Source organism: Pongo pygmaeus, chromosome 7, assembly GCF_028885625.2.
Source record: "Pongo pygmaeus isolate AG05252 chromosome 7, NHGRI_mPonPyg2-v2.0_pri, whole genome shotgun sequence".
Lineage (NCBI taxonomy): Eukaryota > Metazoa > Chordata > Mammalia > Primates > Hominidae > Pongo > Pongo pygmaeus.
Window position 1 is genome coordinate 8,615,907 of NC_072380.2, and position 21,278 is coordinate 8,637,184.

General features: G+C 48.5%; 5 protein-coding genes across 5 annotated transcripts in view; 4 read left to right on the forward strand and 1 right to left on the reverse strand.

The window, feature by feature from the left end:
* LOC129042737 (uncharacterized) overlaps positions 1 to 21,278 on the reverse strand; it is a 124,410-nt gene that overhangs the window by 47,384 nt on the left and 55,748 nt on the right. The gene's annotated exons all lie outside the window — the stretch shown is intronic.
* LOC134740090 (ubiquitin carboxyl-terminal hydrolase 17-like protein 22) lies at positions 2,957 to 4,546 on the forward strand. Its single transcript, XM_063669449.1, has one exon. The coding sequence runs from the start codon at positions 2,957 to 2,959 to the stop codon at positions 4,544 to 4,546; it is 1,590 nt and encodes a 529-aa protein (XP_063525519.1).
* On the forward strand, positions 7,625 to 9,214 carry LOC134740091 (ubiquitin carboxyl-terminal hydrolase 17-like protein 22). Its single transcript, XM_063669450.1, has one exon. It carries the CDS (start codon positions 7,625 to 7,627, stop codon positions 9,212 to 9,214), a length of 1,590 nt encoding a protein of 529 aa, XP_063525520.1.
* Positions 12,289 to 13,878, forward strand: LOC134740092 (ubiquitin carboxyl-terminal hydrolase 17-like protein 22). The gene has a single exon (XM_063669451.1). The coding sequence runs from the start codon at positions 12,289 to 12,291 to the stop codon at positions 13,876 to 13,878; it is 1,590 nt and encodes a 529-aa protein (XP_063525521.1).
* On the forward strand, positions 16,957 to 18,546 carry LOC134740093 (ubiquitin carboxyl-terminal hydrolase 17-like protein 22). The gene has a single exon (XM_063669452.1). It carries the CDS (start codon positions 16,957 to 16,959, stop codon positions 18,544 to 18,546), a length of 1,590 nt encoding a protein of 529 aa, XP_063525522.1.

Sequence of the window (21,278 nt, forward strand, 5' to 3'; positions counted from 1 at the left end):
TAAAGTAATGAGGAGCCCAAGTTTCTGTCTGTACAACACGGACAACGCAGACAACCTCTGGAGGGACTGTCTGTGTGTTTGTGTTCACGGTAGATGACATTCAGTGTGTATTTCTGAATATGACCTGTTGACGTGTAGGTTTGCGTGTGAGGTTATTGCAGGGGACTGGGTTGACTATTTTCTCCCGGGGTGTGTTTCACTCGTCAGTTGTTGGTCGGCATGAGAAGGTGAAATTTTGTTAATGTGGGACATCCGTGGATCCTTCTCGCCACCTTGAGTCGTGGAAACTGGAATGCATTTGGAAGATAGGAACGGTGCTCTTCTTTCTTACCCTGACTCGCCGTTTTTACACTGGTTTTCGAATGGAACTCAGGCGCCCTAGGACTTGTGCACTTGGTGGAACCCACAGAACGCCGGAAACAGACAGACCGACTTGCCTGTTTCACGGTGTCCAATTCCAATGAGTTGAAACGGAAAATTTTCCCACTGGCATGTAAGTCATTTGGAAGTAAGTCGTATTGGTAGTCAAGGAAATCACACACAGGAGTGTGTGTCTTCAACGAAACTAAATTCAGAAAGCCCTGAAATCAATCTCATTTGGTGTGTTTACAGACGGCATCTGGGGAGATTCCGGGTCATTCGTCCAGCTGCGAAAGGTGCATCTCTGAAGCCCAGTCCCTGTCCTGCAATCAGACTTATTTATCCGACGTGGTGTTTCAGTGGAAATGATTGTGGGAAATGACCACTTCCTTTTCTGTATTTGCTGATTAGGTTTCATGGTCCCTGTCTCGTTAGGTACAGTGATCAGAATTGACCAACCCCTGAGGAAGGTTGTCCAGTGCACAACCCAGGGCTCGGTAGAACCGCAGAATCTTGGGTGCAACCCTGCTCAAGCACCCAAATGTGCACACGAACAGGGTTTCTGTGTGACGTGTGTGAAAACTACAGTGTGATGCGAATGACTCGCAGACAGTTTATCCATTGGGTTCCCCTCAAAATCAGTTATGAGCATGAAAGGACACCGATGCCCAGGTCCCGGCTCCAGGAATAAGACCCTCCAGGGTCTAGTGTGAAGCCACGGCATCTGGATTGCTCAGGCTTCTGGGGATCATTCTCCTGAGAATGGTGGCTCCTTTCTCCCTGTGGAGCATCTTTCAAAACAGTGCTCCTTTCTTCCCCCAGGACACTCGACATCACGCGCAGGAAGCCTTCTGATTGAGCACACCTGGCCCATGAAAAGACAAGGGAAAGAAACGGGGCCAAAGGTCACAGTCCTCTCATTCCACCATCCTTCTTTAAATCATCCTAATTTCATGGGCCCTGAGGCCAGGGCTGTTTCTTTACACCTCGAGGCCTTGGCGCCGGGACTCAATTCTGCCCTGTTGCTTACTGTCTGAGACATTTTGGGAAAATCCCTAGAGCCAGGATCTCCATTCCTGGTAAGCCAGAGAGCCTGAAGACACACCCAAATTCTGACCCTCTTAGCTCAGGGAACATGTCCACCTTCGTCAGCATTAAAATTTTTGCACCAGATGTGCTAACTGCAATTCCACCATACAATGCCTAACTGGAAATGGAGGCAACATCTCAGATCCTGAACAATTGATGCGAGAATCCGTGAGACACACGGCTTATTTGGGCCTTTTGCCACGGAAACAAGGGCCAGTATTAACAACGTTATACAATCCTCTGATTCACTCCCTGCTTTTCAATCTCTGCGATGCTTTCTTCTTGAGACAGGGCCTCACTCCCGTCACCCGGGCTTTTCTACGGTGTAATTTTCCTTGTTTGCTTTTGTCAAATTGGGAACTTTTTATTTCATCTCTATCAAATGTTGATCCATTATCACATACGTATGAAAATATTACCACCCATACTGTGAGATATGTTGCTTTTATTTTCATCATTTCTTTCATAAACCAAAGGTTTTAGTTGGGATACCTTCTGATATCTCAAGACTTTTGTTTCATGTTTTCTTAAACTGCCGTCGGACGTCTGAAACCGCTGACTGTAGCATGTCATGACTATTTCTCTTTTCTGGTAAACCTCAATTTGGGGAATGTCATCAATTAGTCTCTCGGTGATTGCGTGATTTCACGAAAGTCTTTCACATTCTACTTTGTGCACTGAGTATCTCTTCAAACTTCAGTGCATGTTTCTACCACTTGATGCTTTATTATATGGGAATCTAACTTTCACAAGAGCATTTCAGGCAAAGACTTGTCTTGTTCCCCACTGGCAGGCAATTTCACTCGGATACACAATCAATAGGCTGAGCATGGAAAGCTTACCGCTGGAAGGTCTGTTTGATTCCACGGATCTCTCCTTTCTTATTGAGGAAAAAAAAATACGCTGTGCTAATTACTGTACTTCATTGACTATTCTCCAGTCAGAAAGCGCACTTCCGACTTCTTGTCCTTCAATCGCTGAAGGGATGATGGTATCTGCCAAAAGCACACACTTGAAAGTACATCCCAGCACAAACACACACACACACACACACACACACACACAAACACGGACACACACACACAAGCGCGCACACACACACGGCTTCATAGGTAAAGATTTCTTCCCTGACATTGTTTTACCTAAAATAAGGCAAGTATGTGGCCACTGTCCCAACCCGGTTACACTCGTATTCTACGTGCCTATCAGCCTGAGGAGTAATTGGATTCAGGTGTTCTGGAAAGCATGATGTGGGCTGTGTCTGTTGAATTCCCAGCAATGCAAGGGGACACACCCTGTGACTCCTTCCTTAATTGAGTGCTGATATTTGATTGGTTTATCGCGCACCTGATGGGTGGGTGGGGTGTTCGCGATTGGTGGGGGTGAGGTATATAAGGGCTGATGCGGCCAGACAGCTCCTCATTTGAACACCCTCCCGGAAGAGATAGCGTCTTTCTGCAACCCGCGGTCCCAGCAGAAAAACCTTATGATCCTTGTTCCAGGCGACATGGAGGACGACTCACTCTGCTTGGGAGGGGAGTGGCAGTTGAACCGCTTTTCAAAACTCACATGTTCTGGGCCAGGTGCAGCTTTTGCTGAAATCCAGCGGACTTCTCTCCCTGAGAAGTCACCACTCTCATCTGAGACCCGTGTCGACCTCTGTGATGATTTGGCTCCTGTGGCAAGACAGCTTGCTCCCAGGGAGCAGCTTCCTCTGAGTAGCAGGAGACCCGCTGCGGTGGGGGCTGGGTTCCAGAATATGGGAAATACCTGCTACGTGAATGCTTCCCTGCAGTGCCTGACATACACACCGCCCCTTGCCAACTACATGCTGTCCCGGGAGCACTCTCAAACTTGTCATGGTCACAAGGGCTGCATGCTCTGTACTATGCAAGCTCACATCACACGGGCCCTCCACCGTCCTGGCCATGTCATCCAGCCCTCACGGGCATTGGCTGCTGGCTTCCATAGAGGCAAGCAGGAAGACGCCCATGAATTTCTGATGTTCACTGTGGATGCCATGAAAAAGGCATGCCTTCCCGGGCACAAGCTGGTAGATCATCACTCTAAGGACACCACCCTCATGCACCAAATATTTGGAGGGTACTGGAGATCTCAAATCAAGTGTCTCCACTGCCAGGGCATTTCAGACACCTTTGACCCTTACCTGGACATCGCCCTGGATATCCAGGCAGCTCAGAGTGTGAAGCAAGCTTTGGAACAGTTGGTGAAGCCCGAAGAACTCAATGGAGAGAATGCCTATCATTGTGGTCTTTGTCTCCAGAAGGCGCCGGCCTCCAAGACGTTAACTTTGCACACTTCTGCCAAGGTCCTCATCCTTGTATTGAAGAGATTCTCCCATGTCACAGGCAACAAACTTGCCAAGAGTGTGCAATATCCTGAGTGCCTTGACATGCAGCCATACATGTCTCAGCAGAACGCAGGACCTCTTGTCTATGTCCTCTATGCTGTGCTGGTCCACGCCGGGTGGAGCTGTCACAACGGACATTACTTCTCTTATGTCAAAGCTCAAGAAGGCCAGTGGTATAAAATGGATGATGCCGAGGTCACTGCCTCTGGCATCACTTCTGTCCTGAGTCAACAGGCCTATGTCCTCTTTTACATCCAGAAGAGTGAATGGGAAAGACACAGTGAGAGTGTGTCAAGAGGCAGGGAAGCAAGAGCCCTTGGCGCTGAAGACACAGACAGGCGAGCAACGCAAGGAGAGCTCAAGAGAGACCCCTGCCTCCAGGTACCCGAGTTGGACGAGCACTTGGTGGAAACGGCCACTCAGGAAAGCACCTTAGACCACTGGAAATTCCTCCAAGAGCAAAACAAAACCAAGCCTGACTTCAACGTCAGAAAAGTCGAAGGTACCCTGCCTCCCAACGTACTTGTGATTCATCAATCGAAATACAAGTGTGGGATGAAAAACCACCATCCTGAACAGCAAAGCTCCCTGCTAAACCTCTCCTCAACGAACCCGACAGATCACGAATCCATGAACACTGGCACACTCGCTTCTCTGCAAGGGAGGACCAGGAGATCCAAAGGGAAGAACAAACACAGCAAGAGGGCTCTGCTTCTGTGCCAGTGAGCTCAGTGGATGTGCCGACCCACACATAGGGGTGCGCAAACTCACACACACACACACCCACAAGCACGCACGCAAACACACACACACCCACACAAACACGAACACTGCCAATCCTAAGTAAAGTAATGAGGAGCCCAAGTTTCTGTCTGTACAACACGGACAACGCAGACAACCTCTGGAGGGACTGTCTGTGTGTTTGTGTTCACGGTAGATGACATTCAGTGTGTATTTCTGAATATGACCTGTTGACGTGTAGGTTTGCGTGTGAGGTTATTGCAGGGGACTGGGTTGACTATTTTCTCCCGGGGTGTGTTTCACTCGTCAGTTGTTGGTCGGCATGAGAAGGTGAAATTTTGTTAATGTGGGACATCCGTGGATCCTTCTCGCCACCTTGAGTCGTGGAAACTGGAATGCATTTGGAAGATAGGAACGGTGCTCTTCTTTCTTACCCTGACTCGCCGTTTTTACACTGGTTTTTGAATGGACCTCAGGCGCCCTAGGACTTGTGCACTTGGTGGAACCCACAGAACGCCGGAAACAGACAGACCGACTTGCCTGTTTCACGGTGTCCAATTCCAATGAGTTGAAACGGAAAATTTTCCCACTGGCATGTAAGTCATTTGGAAGTAAGTCGTATTGGTAGTCAAGGAAATCACACACAGGAGTGTGTGTCTTCAACGAAACTAAATTCAGAAAGCCCTGAAATCAATCTCGTTTGGTGTGTTTACAGACGGCATCTGGGGAGATTCCGGGTCATTCGTCCAGCTGCGAAAGGTGCATCTCTGAAGCCCAGTCCCTGTCCTGCAATCAGACTTATTTATCCGACGTGGTGTTTCAGTGGAAATGATTGTGGGAAATGACCACTTCCTTTTCTGTATTTGCTGATTAGGTTTCATGGTCCCTGTCTCGTTAGGTGCAGTGATCAGAATTGACCAACCCCTGAGGAAGGTTGTCCAGTGCACAACCCAGGGCTCGGTAGAACCGCAGAATCTTGGGTGCAACCCTGCTCAAGCACCCAAATGTGCACACGAACAGGGTTTCTGTGTGACGTGTGTGAAAACTACAGTGTGATGCGAATGACTCGCAGACAGTTTATCCATTGGGCTCCCCTCAAAATCAGTTATGAGCATGAAAGGACACCGATGCCCAGGTCCCAGCTCTAGGAATAAGACCCTCCAGGGTCTAGTGTGAAGCCACGGCATCTGGATTGCTCAGGCTTCTGGGGATCATTCTCCTGAGAATGGTGGCTCCTTTCTCCCTGTGGAGCATCTTTCAAAACAGTGCTCCTTTCTTCCCCCAGGACACTCGACATCACGCGCAGGAAGCCTTCTGATTGAGCACACCTGGCCCATGAAAAGACAAGGGAAAGAAACGGGGCCAAAGGTCACAGTCCTCTCATTCCACCATCCTTCTTTAAATCATCCTAATTTCATGGGCCCTGAGGCCAGGGCTGTTTCTTTACACCTCGAGGCCTTGGCGCCGGGACTCAATTCTGCCCTGTTGCTTACTGTCTGAGACATTTTGGGAAAATCCCTAGAGCCAGGATCTCCATTCCTGGTAAGCCAGAGAGCCTGAAGACACACCCAAATTCTGACCCTCTTAGCTCAGGGAACATGTCCACCTTCGTCAGCATTAAAATTTTTGCACCAGATGTGCTAACTGCAATTCCACCATACAATGCCTAACTGGAAATGGAGGCAACATCTCAGATCCTGAACAATTGATGCGAGAATCCGTGAGACACACGGCTTATTTGGGCCTTTTGCCACTGAAACAAGGGCCAGTATTAACAACGTTATACAATCCTCTGATTCACTCCCTGCTTTTCAATCTCTGCGATGCTTTCTTCTTGAGACAGGGCCTCACTCCCGTCACCCGGGCTTTTCTACGGTGTAATTTTCCTTGTTTGCTTTTGTCAAATTGGGAACTTTTTATTTCATCTCTATCAAATGTTGATCCATTATCACATACGTATGAAAATATTACCACCCATACTGTGAGATATGTTGCTTTTATTTTCATCATTTCTTACATAAACCAAAGGTTTTAGTTGGGATACCTTCTGATATCTCAAGACTTTTGTTTCATGTTTTCTTAAACTGCCGTCGGACGTCTGAAACCGCTGACTGTAGCATGTCATGACTATTTCTCTTTTCTGGTAAACCTCAATTTGGGGAATGTCATCAATTAGTCTCTCGGTGATTGCGTGATTTCATGAAAGTCTTTCATATTCTGCTTTGTGCACTGAGTATCTCTTCAAACTTCAGTGCATGTTTCTACCACTTGATGCTTTATTATATGGGAACCTAACTTTCACAAGAGCATTTCAGGCAAAGACTTGTCTTGTTCCCCACTGGCAGGCAATTTCACTCGGATACACAATCAATAGGCTGAGCATGGAAAGGTTATCGCTGGAAGGTCTGTTTGATTCCACGGATCTCTCCTTTCTTATTGAGGAAAAAAAAATACGCTGTGCTAATTACTGTACTTCATTGACTATTCTCCAGTCAGAAAGCGCACTTCCGACTTCTTGTCCTTCAATCGCTGAAGGGATGATGGTATCTGCCAAAAGCACACACTTGAAAGTACATCCCAGCACAAACACACACACACACACACACACACACACACACACAAACACGGACACACACACACAAGCGCGCACACACACACGGCTTCATAGGTAAAGATTTCTTCCCTGACATTGTTTTACCTAAAATAAGGCAAGTGTGTGGCCACTGTCCCAACCCGGTTACACTCGTATTCTACGTGCCTATCAGCCTGAGGAGTAATTGGATTCAGGTGTTCTGGAAAGCATGATGTGGGCTGTGTCTGTTGAATTCCCAGCAATGCAAGGGGACACACCCTGTGACTCCTTCCTTAATTGAGTGCTGATATTTGATTGGTTTATCGCGCACCTGATGGGTGGGTGGGGTGTTCGCGGTTGGTGGGGGTGAGGTATATAAGGGCTGATGCGGCCAGACAGCTCCTCATTTGAACACCCTCTCGGAAGAGATAGCGTCTTTCTGCAACCCGCGGTCCCAGCAGAAAAACCTTGTGATCCTTGTTCCAGGCGACATGGAGGACGACTCACTCTGCTTGGGAGGGGAGTGGCAGTTGAACCGCTTTTCAAAACTCACATGTTCTGGGCCAGGTGCAGCTTTTGCTGAAATCCAGCGGACTTCTCTCCCTGAGAAGTCACCACTCTCATCTGAGACCCGTGTCGACCTCTGTGATGATTTGGCTCCTGTGGCAAGACAGCTTGCTCCCAGGGAGCAGCTTCCTCTGAGTAGCAGGAGACCCGCTGCGGTGGGGGCTGGGCTCCAGAATATGGGAAATACCTGCTACGTGAATGCTTCCCTGCAGTGCCTGACATACACACCGCCCCTTGCCAACTACATGCTGTCCCGGGAGCACTCTCAAACTTGTCATGGTCACAAGGGCTGCATGCTCTGTACTATGCAAGCTCACATCACACGGGCCCTCCACCGTCCTGGCCATGTCATCCAGCCCTCACGGGCATTGGCTGCTGGCTTCCATAGAGGCAAGCAGGAAGACGCCCATGAATTTCTGATGTTCACTGTGGATGCCATGAAAAAGGCATGCCTTCCCGGGCACAAGCTGGTAGATCATCACTCTAAGGACACCACCCTCATGCACCAAATATTTGGAGGGTACTGGAGATCTCAAATCAAGTGTCTCCACTGCCAGGGCATTTCAGACACCTTTGACCCTTACCTGGACATCGCCCTGGATATCCAGGCAGCTCAGAGTGTGAAGCAAGCTTTGGAACAGTTGGTGAAGCCCGAAGAACTCAATGGAGAGAATGCCTATCATTGTGGTCTTTGTCTCCAGAAGGCGCCGGCCTCCAAGACGTTAACTTTGCACACTTCTGCCAAGGTCCTCATCCTTGTATTGAAGAGATTCTCCCATGTCACAGGCAACAAACTTGCCAAGAGTGTGCAATATCCTGAGTGCCTTGACATGCAGCCATACATGTCTCAGCAGAACGCAGGACCTCTTGTCTATGTCCTCTATGCTGTGCTGGTCCACGCCGGGTGGAGCTGTCACAACGGACATTACTTCTCTTATGTCAAAGCTCAAGAAGGCCAGTGGTATAAAATGGATGATGCCGAGGTCACTGCCTCTGGCATCACTTCTGTCCTGAGTCAACAGGCCTATGTCCTCTTTTACATCCAGAAGAGTGAATGGGAAAGACACAGTGAGAGTGTGTCAAGAGGCAGGGAAGCAAGAGCCCTTGGCGCTGAAGACACAGACAGGCGAGCAACGCAAGGAGAGCTCAAGAGAGACCCCTGCCTCCAGGTACCCGAGTTGGACGAGCACTTGGTGGAAACGGCCACTCAGGAAAGCACCTTAGACCACTGGAAATTCCTCCAAGAGCAAAACAAAACCAAGCCTGACTTCAACGTCAGAAAAGTCGAAGGTACCCTGCCTCCCAACGTACTTGTGATTCATCAATCGAAATACAAGTGTGGGATGAAAAACCACCATCCTGAACAGCAAAGCTCCCTGCTAAACCTCTCCTCAACGAACCCGACAGATCACGAATCCATGAACACTGGCACACTCGCTTCTCTGCAAGGGAGGACCAGGAGATCCAAAGGGAAGAACAAACACAGCAAGAGGGCTCTGCTTCTGTGCCAGTGAGCTCAGTGGATGTGCCGACCCACACATAGGGGTGCGCAAACTCACACACACACACACCCACAAGCACGCACGCAAACACACACACACCCACACAAACACGAACACTGCCAATCCTAAGTAAAGTAATGAGGAGCCCAAGTTTCTGTCTGTACAACACGGACAACGCAGACAACCTCTGGAGGGACTGTCTGTGTGTTTGTGTTCACGGTAGATGACATTCAGTGTGTATTTCTGAATATGACCTGTTGACGTGTAGGTTTGCGTGTGAGGTTATTGCAGGGGACTGGGTTGACTATTTTCTCCCGGGGTGTGTTTCACTCGTCAGTTGTTGGTCGGCATGAGAAGGTGAAATTTTGTTAATGTGGGACATCCGTGGATCCTTCTCGCCACCTTGAGTCGTGGAAACTGGAATGCATTTGGAAGATAGGAACGGTGCTCTTCTTTCTTACCCTGACTCGCCGTTTTTACACTGGTTTTCGAATGGAACTCAGGCGCCCTAGGACTTGTGCACTTGGTGGAACCCACAGAACGCCGGAAACAGACAGACCGACTTGCCTGTTTCACGGTGTCCAATTCCAATGAGTTGAAACGGAAAATTTTCCCACTGGCATGTAAGTCATTTGGAAGTAAGTCGTATTGGTAGTCAAGGAAATCACACACAGGAGTGTGTGTCTTCAACGAAACTAAATTCAGAAAGCCCTGAAATCAATCTCATTTGGTGTGTTTACAGACGGCATCTGGGGAGATTCCGGGTCATTCGTCCAGCTGCGAAAGGTGCATCTCTGAAGCCCAGTCCCTGTCCTGCAATCAGACTTATTTATCCGACGTGGTGTTTCAGTGGAAATGATTGTGGGAAATGACCACTTCCTTTTCTGTATTTGCTGATTAGGTTTCATGGTCCCTGTCTCGTTAGGTACAGTGATCAGAATTGACCAACCCCTGAGGAAGGTTGTCCAGTGCACAACCCAGGGCTCGGTAGAACCGCAGAATCTTGGGTGCAACCCTGCTCAAGCACCCAAATGTGCACACGAACAGGGTTTCTGTGTGACGTGTGTGAAAACTACAGTGTGATGCGAATGACTCGCAGACAGTTTATCCATTGGGTTCCCCTCAAAATCAGTTATGAGCATGAAAGGACACCGATGCCCAGGTCCCGGCTCCAGGAATAAGACCCTCCAGGGTCTAGTGTGAAGCCACGGCATCTGGATTGCTCAGGCTTCTGGGGATCATTCTCCTGAGAATGGTGGCTCCTTTCTCCCTGTGGAGCATCTTTCAAAACAGTGCTCCTTTCTTCCCCCAGGACACTCGACATCACGCGCAGGAAGCCTTCTGATTGAGCACACCTGGCCCATGAAAAGACAAGGGAAAGAAACGGGGCCAAAGGTCACAGTCCTCTCATTCCACCATCCTTCTTTAAATCATCCTAATTTCATGGGCCCTGAGGCCAGGGCTGTTTCTTTACACCTCGAGGCCTTGGCGCCGGGACTCAATTCTGCCCTGTTGCTTACTGTCTGAGACATTTTGGGAAAATCCCTAGAGCCAGGATCTCCATTCCTGGTAAGCCAGAGAGCCTGAAGACACACCCAAATTCTGACCCTCTTAGCTCAGGGAACATGTCCACCTTCGTCAGCATTAAAATTTTTGCACCAGATGTGCTAACTGCAATTCCACCATACAATGCCTAACTGGAAATGGAGGCAACATCTCAGATCCTGAACAATTGATGCGAGAATCCGTGAGACACACGGCTTATTTGGGCCTTTTGCCACTGAAACAAGGGCCAGTATTAACAACGTTATACAATCCTCTGATTCACTCCCTGCTTTTCAATCTCTGCGATGCTTTCTTCTTGAGACAGGGCCTCACTCCCGTCACCCGGGCTTTTCTACGGTGTAATTTTCCTTGTTTGCTTTTGTCAAATTGGGAACTTTTTATTTCATCTCTATCAAATGTTGATCCATTATCACATACGTATGAAAATATTACCACCCATACTGTGAGATATGTTGCTTTTATTTTCATCATTTCTTTCATAAACCAAAGGTTTTAGTTGGGATACCTTCTGATATCTCAAGACTTTTGTTTCATGTTTTCTTAAACTGCCGTCGGACGTCTGAAACCGCTGACTGTAGCATGTCATGACTATTTCTCTTTTCTGGTAAACCTCAATTTGGGGAATGTCATCAATTAGTCTCTCGGTGATTGCGTGATTTCACGAAAGTCTTTCACATTCTACTTTGTGCACTGAGTATCTCTTCAAACTTCAGTGCATGTTTCTACCACTTGATGCTTTATTATATGGGAATCTAACTTTCACAAGAGCATTTCAGGCAAAGACTTGTCTTGTTCCCCACTGGCAGGCAATTTCACTCGGATACACAATCAATAGGCTGAGCATGGAAAGCTTACCGCTGGAAGGTCTGTTTGATTCCACGGATCTCTCCTTTCTTATTGAGGAAAAAAAAATACGCTGTGCTAATTACTGTACTTCATTGACTATTCTCCAGTCAGAAAGCGCACTTCCGACTTCTTGTCCTTCAATCGCTGAAGGGATGATGGTATCTGCCAAAAGCACACACTTGAAAGTACATCCCAGCACAAACACACACACACACACACACACACACACACAAACACGGACACACACACACAAGCGCGCACACACACACGGCTTCATAGGTAAAGATTTCTTCCCTGACATTGTTTTACCTAAAATAAGGCAAGTATGTGGCCACTGTCCCAACCCGGTTACACTCGTATTCTACGTGCCTATCAGCCTGAGGAGTAATTGGATTCAGGTGTTCTGGAAAGCATGATGTGGGCTGTGTCTGTTGAATTCCCAGCAATGCAAGGGGACACACCCTGTGACTCCTTCCTTAATTGAGTGCTGATATTTGATTGGTTTATCGCGCACCTGATGGGTGGGTGGGGTGTTCGCGATTGGTGGGGGTGAGGTATATAAGGGCTGATGCGGCCAGACAGCTCCTCATTTGAACACCCTCCCGGAAGAGATAGCGTCTTTCTGCAACCCGCGGTCCCAGCAGAAAAACCTTATGATCCTTGTTCCAGGCGACATGGAGGACGACTCACTCTGCTTGGGAGGGGAGTGGCAGTTGAACCGCTTTTCAAAACTCACATGTTCTGGGCCAGGTGCAGCTTTTGCTGAAATCCAGCGGACTTCTCTCCCTGAGAAGTCACCACTCTCATCTGAGACCCGTGTCGACCTCTGTGATGATTTGGCTCCTGTGGCAAGACAGCTTGCTCCCAGGGAGCAGCTTCCTCTGAGTAGCAGGAGACCCGCTGCGGTGGGGGCTGGGTTCCAGAATATGGGAAATACCTGCTACGTGAATGCTTCCCTGCAGTGCCTGACATACACACCGCCCCTTGCCAACTACATGCTGTCCCGGGAGCACTCTCAAACTTGTCATGGTCACAAGGGCTGCATGCTCTGTACTATGCAAGCTCACATCACACGGGCCCTCCACCGTCCTGGCCATGTCATCCAGCCCTCACGGGCATTGGCTGCTGGCTTCCATAGAGGCAAGCAGGAAGACGCCCATGAATTTCTGATGTTCACTGTGGATGCCATGAAAAAGGCATGCCTTCCCGGGCACAAGCTGGTAGATCATCACTCTAAGGACACCACCCTCATGCACCAAATATTTGGAGGGTACTGGAGATCTCAAATCAAGTGTCTCCACTGCCAGGGCATTTCAGACACCTTTGACCCTTACCTGGACATCGCCCTGGATATCCAGGCAGCTCAGAGTGTGAAGCAAGCTTTGGAACAGTTGGTGAAGCCCGAAGAACTCAATGGAGAGAATGCCTATCATTGTGGTCTTTGTCTCCAGAAGGCGCCGGCCTCCAAGACGTTAACTTTGCACACTTCTGCCAAGGTCCTCATCCTTGTATTGAAGAGATTCTCCCATGTCACAGGCAACAAACTTGCCAAGAGTGTGCAATATCCTGAGTGCCTTGACATGCAGCCATACATGTCTCAGCAGAACGCAGGACCTCTTGTCTATGTCCTCTATGCTGTGCTGGTCCACGCCGGGTGGAGCTGTCACAACGGACATTACTTCTCTTATGTCAAAGCTCAAGAAGGCCAGTGGTATAAAATGGATGATGCCGAGGTCACTGCCTCTGGCATCACTTCTGTCCTGAGTCAACAGGCCTATGTCCTCTTTTACATCCAGAAGAGTGAATGGGAAAGACACAGTGAGAGTGTGTCAAGAGGCAGGGAAGCAAGAGCCCTTGGCGCTGAAGACACAGACAGGCGAGCAACGCAAGGAGAGCTCAAGAGAGACCCCTGCCTCCAGGTACCCGAGTTGGACGAGCACTTGGTGGAAACGGCCACTCAGGAAAGCACCTTAGACCACTGGAAATTCCTCCAAGAGCAAAACAAAACCAAGCCTGACTTCAACGTCAGAAAAGTCGAAGGTACCCTGCCTCCCAACGTACTTGTGATTCATCAATCGAAATACAAGTGTGGGATGAAAAACCACCATCCTGAACAGCAAAGCTCCCTGCTAAACCTCTCCTCAACGAACCCGACAGATCACGAATCCATGAACACTGGCACACTCGCTTCTCTGCAAGGGAGGACCAGGAGATCCAAAGGGAAGAACAAACACAGCAAGAGGGCTCTGCTTCTGTGCCAGTGAGCTCAGTGGATGTGCCGACCCACACATAGGGGTGCGCAAACTCACACACACACACACCCACAAGCACGCACGCAAACACACACACACCCACACAAACACGAACACTGCCAATCCTAAGTAAAGTAATGAGGAGCCCAAGTTTCTGTCTGTACAACACGGACAACGCAGACAACCTCTGGAGGGACTGTCTGTGTGTTTGTGTTCACGGTAGATGACATTCAGTGTGTATTTCTGAATATGACCTGTTGACGTGTAGGTTTGCGTGTGAGGTTATTGCAGGGGACTGGGTTGACTATTTTCTCCCGGGGTGTGTTTCACTCGTCAGTTGTTGGTCGGCATGAGAAGGTGAAATTTTGTTAATGTGGGACATCCGTGGATCCTTCTCGCCACCTTGAGTCGTGGAAACTGGAATGCATTTGGAAGATAGGAACGGTGCTCTTCTTTCTTACCCTGACTCGCCGTTTTTACACTGGTTTTTGAATGGACCTCAGGCGCCCTAGGACTTGTGCACTTGGTGGAACCCACAGAACGCCGGAAACAGACAGACCGACTTGCCTGTTTCACGGTGTCCAATTCCAATGAGTTGAAACGGAAAATTTTCCCACTGGCATGTAAGTCATTTGGAAGTAAGTCGTATTGGTAGTCAAGGAAATCACACACAGGAGTGTGTGTCTTCAACGAAACTAAATTCAGAAAGCCCTGAAATCAATCTCGTTTGGTGTGTTTACAGACGGCATCTGGGGAGATTCCGGGTCATTCGTCCAGCTGCGAAAGGTGCATCTCTGAAGCCCAGTCCCTGTCCTGCAATCAGACTTATTTATCCGACGTGGTGTTTCAGTGGAAATGATTGTGGGAAATGACCACTTCCTTTTCTGTATTTGCTGATTAGGTTTCATGGTCCCTGTCTCGTTAGGTGCAGTGATCAGAATTGACCAACCCCTGAGGAAGGTTGTCCAGTGCACAACCCAGGGCTCGGTAGAACCGCAGAATCTTGGGTGCAACCCTGCTCAAGCACCCAAATGTGCACACGAACAGGGTTTCTGTGTGACGTGTGTGAAAACTACAGTGTGATGCGAATGACTCGCAGACAGTTTATCCATTGGGCTCCCCTCAAAATCAGTTATGAGCATGAAAGGACACCGATGCCCAGGTCCCAGCTCTAGGAATAAGACCCTCCAGGGTCTAGTGTGAAGCCACGGCATCTGGATTGCTCAGGCTTCTGGGGATCATTCTCCTGAGAATGGTGGCTCCTTTCTCCCTGTGGAGCATCTTTCAAAACAGTGCTCCTTTCTTCCCCCAGGACACTCGACATCACGCGCAGGAAGCCTTCTGATTGAGCACACCTGGCCCATGAAAAGACAAGGGAAAGAAACGGGGCCAAAGGTCACAGTCCTCTCATTCCACCATCCTTCTTTAAATCATCCTAATTTCATGGGCCCTGAGGCCAGGGCTGTTTCTTTACACCTCGAGGCCTTGGCGCCGGGACTCAATTCTGCCCTGTTGCTTACTGTCTGAGACATTTTGGGAAAATCCCTAGAGCCAGGATCTCCATTCCTGGTAAGCCAGAGAGCCTGAAGACACACCCAAATTCTGACCCTCTTAGCTCAGGGAACATGTCCACCTTCGTCAGCATTAAAATTTTTGCACCAGATGTGCTAACTGCAATTCCACCATACAATGCCTAACTGGAAATGGAGGCAACATCTCAGATCCTGAACAATTGATGCGAGAATCCGTGAGACACACGGCTTATTTGGGCCTTTTGCCACTGAAACAAGGGCCAGTATTAACAACGTTATACAATCCTCTGATTCACTCCCTGCTTTTCAATCTCTGCGATGCTTTCTTCTTGAGACAGGGCCTCACTCCCGTCACCCGGGCTTTTCTACGGTGTAATTTTCCTTGTTTGCTTTTGTCAAATTGGGAACTTTTTATTTCATCTCTATCAAATGTTGATCCATTATCACATACGTATGAAAATATTACCACCCATACTGTGAGATATGTTGCTTTTATTTTCATCATTTCTTACATAAACCAAAGGTTTTAGTTGGGATACCTTCTGATATCTCAAGACTTTTGTTTCATGTTTTCTTAAACTGCCGTCGGACGTCTGAAACCGCTGACTGTAGCATGTCATGACTATTTCTCTTTTCTGGTAAACCTCAATTTGGGGAATGTCATCAATTAGTCTCTCGGTGATTGCGTGATTTCATGAAAGTCTTTCATATTCTGCTTTGTGCACTGAGTATCTCTTCAAACTTCAGTGCATGTTTCTACCACTTGATGCTTTATTATATGGGAACCTAACTTTCACAAGAGCATTTCAGGCAAAGACTTGTCTTGTTCCCCACTGGCAGGCAATTTCACTCGGATACACAATCAATAGGCTGAGCATGGAAAGGTTATCGCTGGAAGGTCTGTTTGATTCCACGGATCTCTCCTTTCTTATTGAGGAAAAAAAAATACGCTGTGCTAATTACTGTACTTCATTGACTATTCTCCAGTCAGAAAGCGCACTTCCGACTTCTTGTCCTTCAATCGCTGAAGGGATGATGGTATCTGCCAAAAGCACACACTTGAAAGTACATCCCAGCACAAACACACACACACACACACACACACACACACACACAAACACGGACACACACACACAAGCGCGCACACACACACGGCTTCATAGGTAAAGATTTCTTCCCTGACATTGTTTTACCTAAAATAAGGCAAGTGTGTGGCCACTGTCCCAACCCGGTTACACTCGTATTCTACGTGCCTATCAGCCTGAGGAGTAATTGGATTCAGGTGTTCTGGAAAGCATGATGTGGGCTGTGTCTGTTGAATTCCCAGCAATGCAAGGGGACACACCCTGTGACTCCTTCCTTAATTGAGTGCTGATATTTGATTGGTTTATCGCGCACCTGATGGGTGGGTGGGGTGTTCGCGGTTGGTGGGGGTGAGGTATATAAGGGCTGATGCGGCCAGACAGCTCCTCATTTGAACACCCTCTCGGAAGAGATAGCGTCTTTCTGCAACCCGCGGTCCCAGCAGAAAAACCTTGTGATCCTTGTTCCAGGCGACATGGAGGACGACTCACTCTGCTTGGGAGGGGAGTGGCAGTTGAACCGCTTTTCAAAACTCACATGTTCTGGGCCAGGTGCAGCTTTTGCTGAAATCCAGCGGACTTCTCTCCCTGAGAAGTCACCACTCTCATCTGAGACCCGTGTCGACCTCTGTGATGATTTGGCTCCTGTGGCAAGACAGCTTGCTCCCAGGGAGCAGCTTCCTCTGAGTAGCAGGAGACCCGCTGCGGTGGGGGCTGGGCTCCAGAATATGGGAAATACCTGCTACGTGAATGCTTCCCTGCAGTGCCTGACATACACACCGCCCCTTGCCAACTACATGCTGTCCCGGGAGCACTCTCAAACTTGTCATGGTCACAAGGGCTGCATGCTCTGTACTATGCAAGCTCACATCACACGGGCCCTCCACCGTCCTGGCCATGTCATCCAGCCCTCACGGGCATTGGCTGCTGGCTTCCATAGAGGCAAGCAGGAAGACGCCCATGAATTTCTGATGTTCACTGTGGATGCCATGAAAAAGGCATGCCTTCCCGGGCACAAGCTGGTAGATCATCACTCTAAGGACACCACCCTCATGCACCAAATATTTGGAGGGTACTGGAGATCTCAAATCAAGTGTCTCCACTGCCAGGGCATTTCAGACACCTTTGACCCTTACCTGGACATCGCCCTGGATATCCAGGCAGCTCAGAGTGTGAAGCAAGCTTTGGAACAGTTGGTGAAGCCCGAAGAACTCAATGGAGAGAATGCCTATCATTGTGGTCTTTGTCTCCAGAAGGCGCCGGCCTCCAAGACGTTAACTTTGCACACTTCTGCCAAGGTCCTCATCCTTGTATTGAAGAGATTCTCCCATGTCACAGGCAACAAACTTGCCAAGAGTGTGCAATATCCTGAGTGCCTTGACATGCAGCCATACATGTCTCAGCAGAACGCAGGACCTCTTGTCTATGTCCTCTATGCTGTGCTGGTCCACGCCGGGTGGAGCTGTCACAACGGACATTACTTCTCTTATGTCAAAGCTCAAGAAGGCCAGTGGTATAAAATGGATGATGCCGAGGTCACTGCCTCTGGCATCACTTCTGTCCTGAGTCAACAGGCCTATGTCCTCTTTTACATCCAGAAGAGTGAATGGGAAAGACACAGTGAGAGTGTGTCAAGAGGCAGGGAAGCAAGAGCCCTTGGCGCTGAAGACACAGACAGGCGAGCAACGCATGGAGAGCTCAAGAGAGACCCCTGCCTCCAGGTACCCGAGTTGGACGAGCACTTGGTGGAAACGGCCACTCAGGAAAGCACCTTAGACCACTGGAAATTCCTCCAAGAGCAAAACAAAACCAAGCCTGACTTCAACGTCAGAAAAGTCGAAGGTACCCTGCCTCCCAACGTACTTGTGATTCATCAATCGAAATACAAGTGTGGGATGAAAAACCACCATCCTGAACAGCAAAGCTCCCTGCTAAACCTCTCCTCAACGAACCCGACAGATCACGAATCCATGAACACTGGCACACTCGCTTCTCTGCAAGGGAGGACCAGGAGATCCAAAGGGAAGAACAAACACAGCAAGAGGGCTCTGCTTCTGTGCCAGTGAGCTCAGTGGATGTGCCGACCCACACATAGGGGTGCGCAAACTCACACACACACACACCCACAAGCACGCACGCAAACACACACACACCCACACAAACACGAACACTGCCAATCCTAAGTAAAGTAATGAGGAGCCCAAGTTTCTGTCTGTACAACACGGACAACGCAGACAACCTCTGGAGGGACTGTCTGTGTGTTTGTGTTCACGGTAGATGACATTCAGTGTGTATTTCTGAATATGACCTGTTGACGTGTAGGTTTGCGTGTGAGGTTATTGCAGGGGACTGGGTTGACTATTTTCTCCCGGGGTGTGTTTCACTCGTCAGTTGTTGGTCGGCATGAGAAGGTGAAATTTTGTTAATGTGGGACATCCGTGGATCCTTCTCGCCACCTTGAGTCGTGGAAACTGGAATGCATTTGGAAGATAGGAACGGTGCTCTTCTTTCTTACCCTGACTCGCCGTTTTTACACTGGTTTTCGAATGGAACTCAGGCGCCCTAGGACTTGTGCACTTGGTGGAACCCACAGAACGCCGGAAACAGACAGACCGACTTGCCTGTTTCACGGTGTCCAATTCCAATGAGTTGAAACGGAAAATTTTCCCACTGGCATGTAAGTCATTTGGAAGTAAGTCGTATTGGTAGTCAAGGAAATCACACACAGGAGTGTGTGTCTTCAACGAAACTAAATTCAGAAAGCCCTGAAATCAATCTCATTTGGTGTGTTTACAGACGGCATCTGGGGAGATTCCGGGTCATTCGTCCAGCTGCGAAAGGTGCATCTCTGAAGCCCAGTCCCTGTCCTGCAATCAGACTTATTTATCCGACGTGGTGTTTCAGTGGAAATGATTGTGGGAAATGACCACTTCCTTTTCTGTATTTGCTGCTTAGGTTTCATGGTCCCTGTCTCGTTAGGTGCAGTGATCAGAATTGACCAACCCCTGAGGAAGGTTGTCCAGTGCACAACCCAGGGCTCGGTAGAACCGCAGAATCTTGGGTGCAACCCTGCTCAAGCACCCAAATGTGCACACGAACAGGGTTTCTGTGTGACGTGTGTGAAAACTACAGTGTGATGCGAATGACTCGCAGACAGTTTATCCATTGGGCTCCCCTCAAAATCAGTTATGAGCATGAAAGGACACCGATGCCCAGGTCCCGGCTCCAGGAATAAGACCCTCCAGGGTCTAGTGTGAAGCCACGGCATCTGGATTGCTCAGGCTTCTGGGGATCATTCTCCTGAGAATGGTGGCTCCTTTCTCCCTGTGGAGCATCTTTCAAAACAGTGCTCCTTTCTTCCCCCAGGACACTCGACATCAGGCGCAGGAAGCCTTCTGATTGAGCACACCTGGCCCATGAAAAGACAAGGGAAAGAAACGGGGCCAAAGGTCACAGTCCTCTCATTCCACCATCCTTCTTTAAATCATCCTAATTTCATGGGCCCTGAGGCCAGGGCTGTTTCTTTACACCTCGAGGCCTTGGCGCCGGGACTCAATTCTGACCTGTTGCTTACTGTCTGAGACATTTTGGGAAAATCCCTAGAGCCAGGATCTCCATTCCTGGTAAGCCAGAGAGCCTGAAGACACACCCAAATTCTGACCCTCTTAGCTCAGGGAACATGTCCACCTTCGTCAGCATTAAAATTTTTGCACCAGATGTGCTAACTGCAATTCCACCATACAATGCCTAACTGGAAATGGAGGCAACATCTCAGATCCTGAACAATTGATGCGAGAATCCGTGAGACACACGGCTTATTTGGGCCTTTTGCCACTGAAACAAGGGCCAGTATTAACAACGTTATACAATCCTCTGATTCACTCCCTGCTTTTCAATCTCTGCGATGCTTTCTTCTTGAGACAGGGCCTCACTCCCGTCACCCGGGCTTTTCTACGGTGTAATTTTCCTTGTTTGCTTTTGTCAAATTGGGAACTTTTTATTTCATCTCTATCAAATGTTGATCCATTATCACATACGTATGAAAATATTACCACCCATACTGTGAGATATGTTGCTTTTATTTTCATCATTTCTTTCATAAACCAAAGGTTTTAGTTGGGATACCTTCTGATATCTCAAGACTTTTGTTTCATGTTTTCTTAAACTGCCGTCGGACGTCTGAAACCGCTGACTGTAGCATGTCATGACTATTTCTCTTTTCTGGTAAACCTCAATTTGGGGAATGTCATCAATTAGTCTCTCGGTGATTGCGTGATTTCACGAAAGTCTTTCACATTCTACTTTGTGCACTGAGTATCTCTTCAAACTTCAGTGCATGTTTCTACCACTTGATGCTTTACTATATGGGAATCTAACTTTCACAAGAGCATTTCAGGCAAAGACTTGTCTTGTTCCCCACTGGCAGGCAATTTCACTCGGATACACAATCAATAGGCTGAGCATGGAAAGGTTATCGCTGGAAGGTCTGTTTGATTCCACGGATCTCTCCTTTCTTATTGAGGAAAAAAAAATACGCTGTGCTAATTACTGTACTTCATTGACTATTCTCCAGTCAGAAAGCGCACTTCCGACATCTTGTCCTTCAATCGCTGAAGGGATGATGGTATCTGCCAAAAGCACACACTTGAAAGTACATCCCAGCACAAACACACACACACACACACACACACACACACACACAAACACGGACACACACACACAAGCGCGCACACACACACGGCTTCATAGGTAAAGATTTCTTCCCTGACATTGTTTTACCTAAAATAAGGCAAGTGTG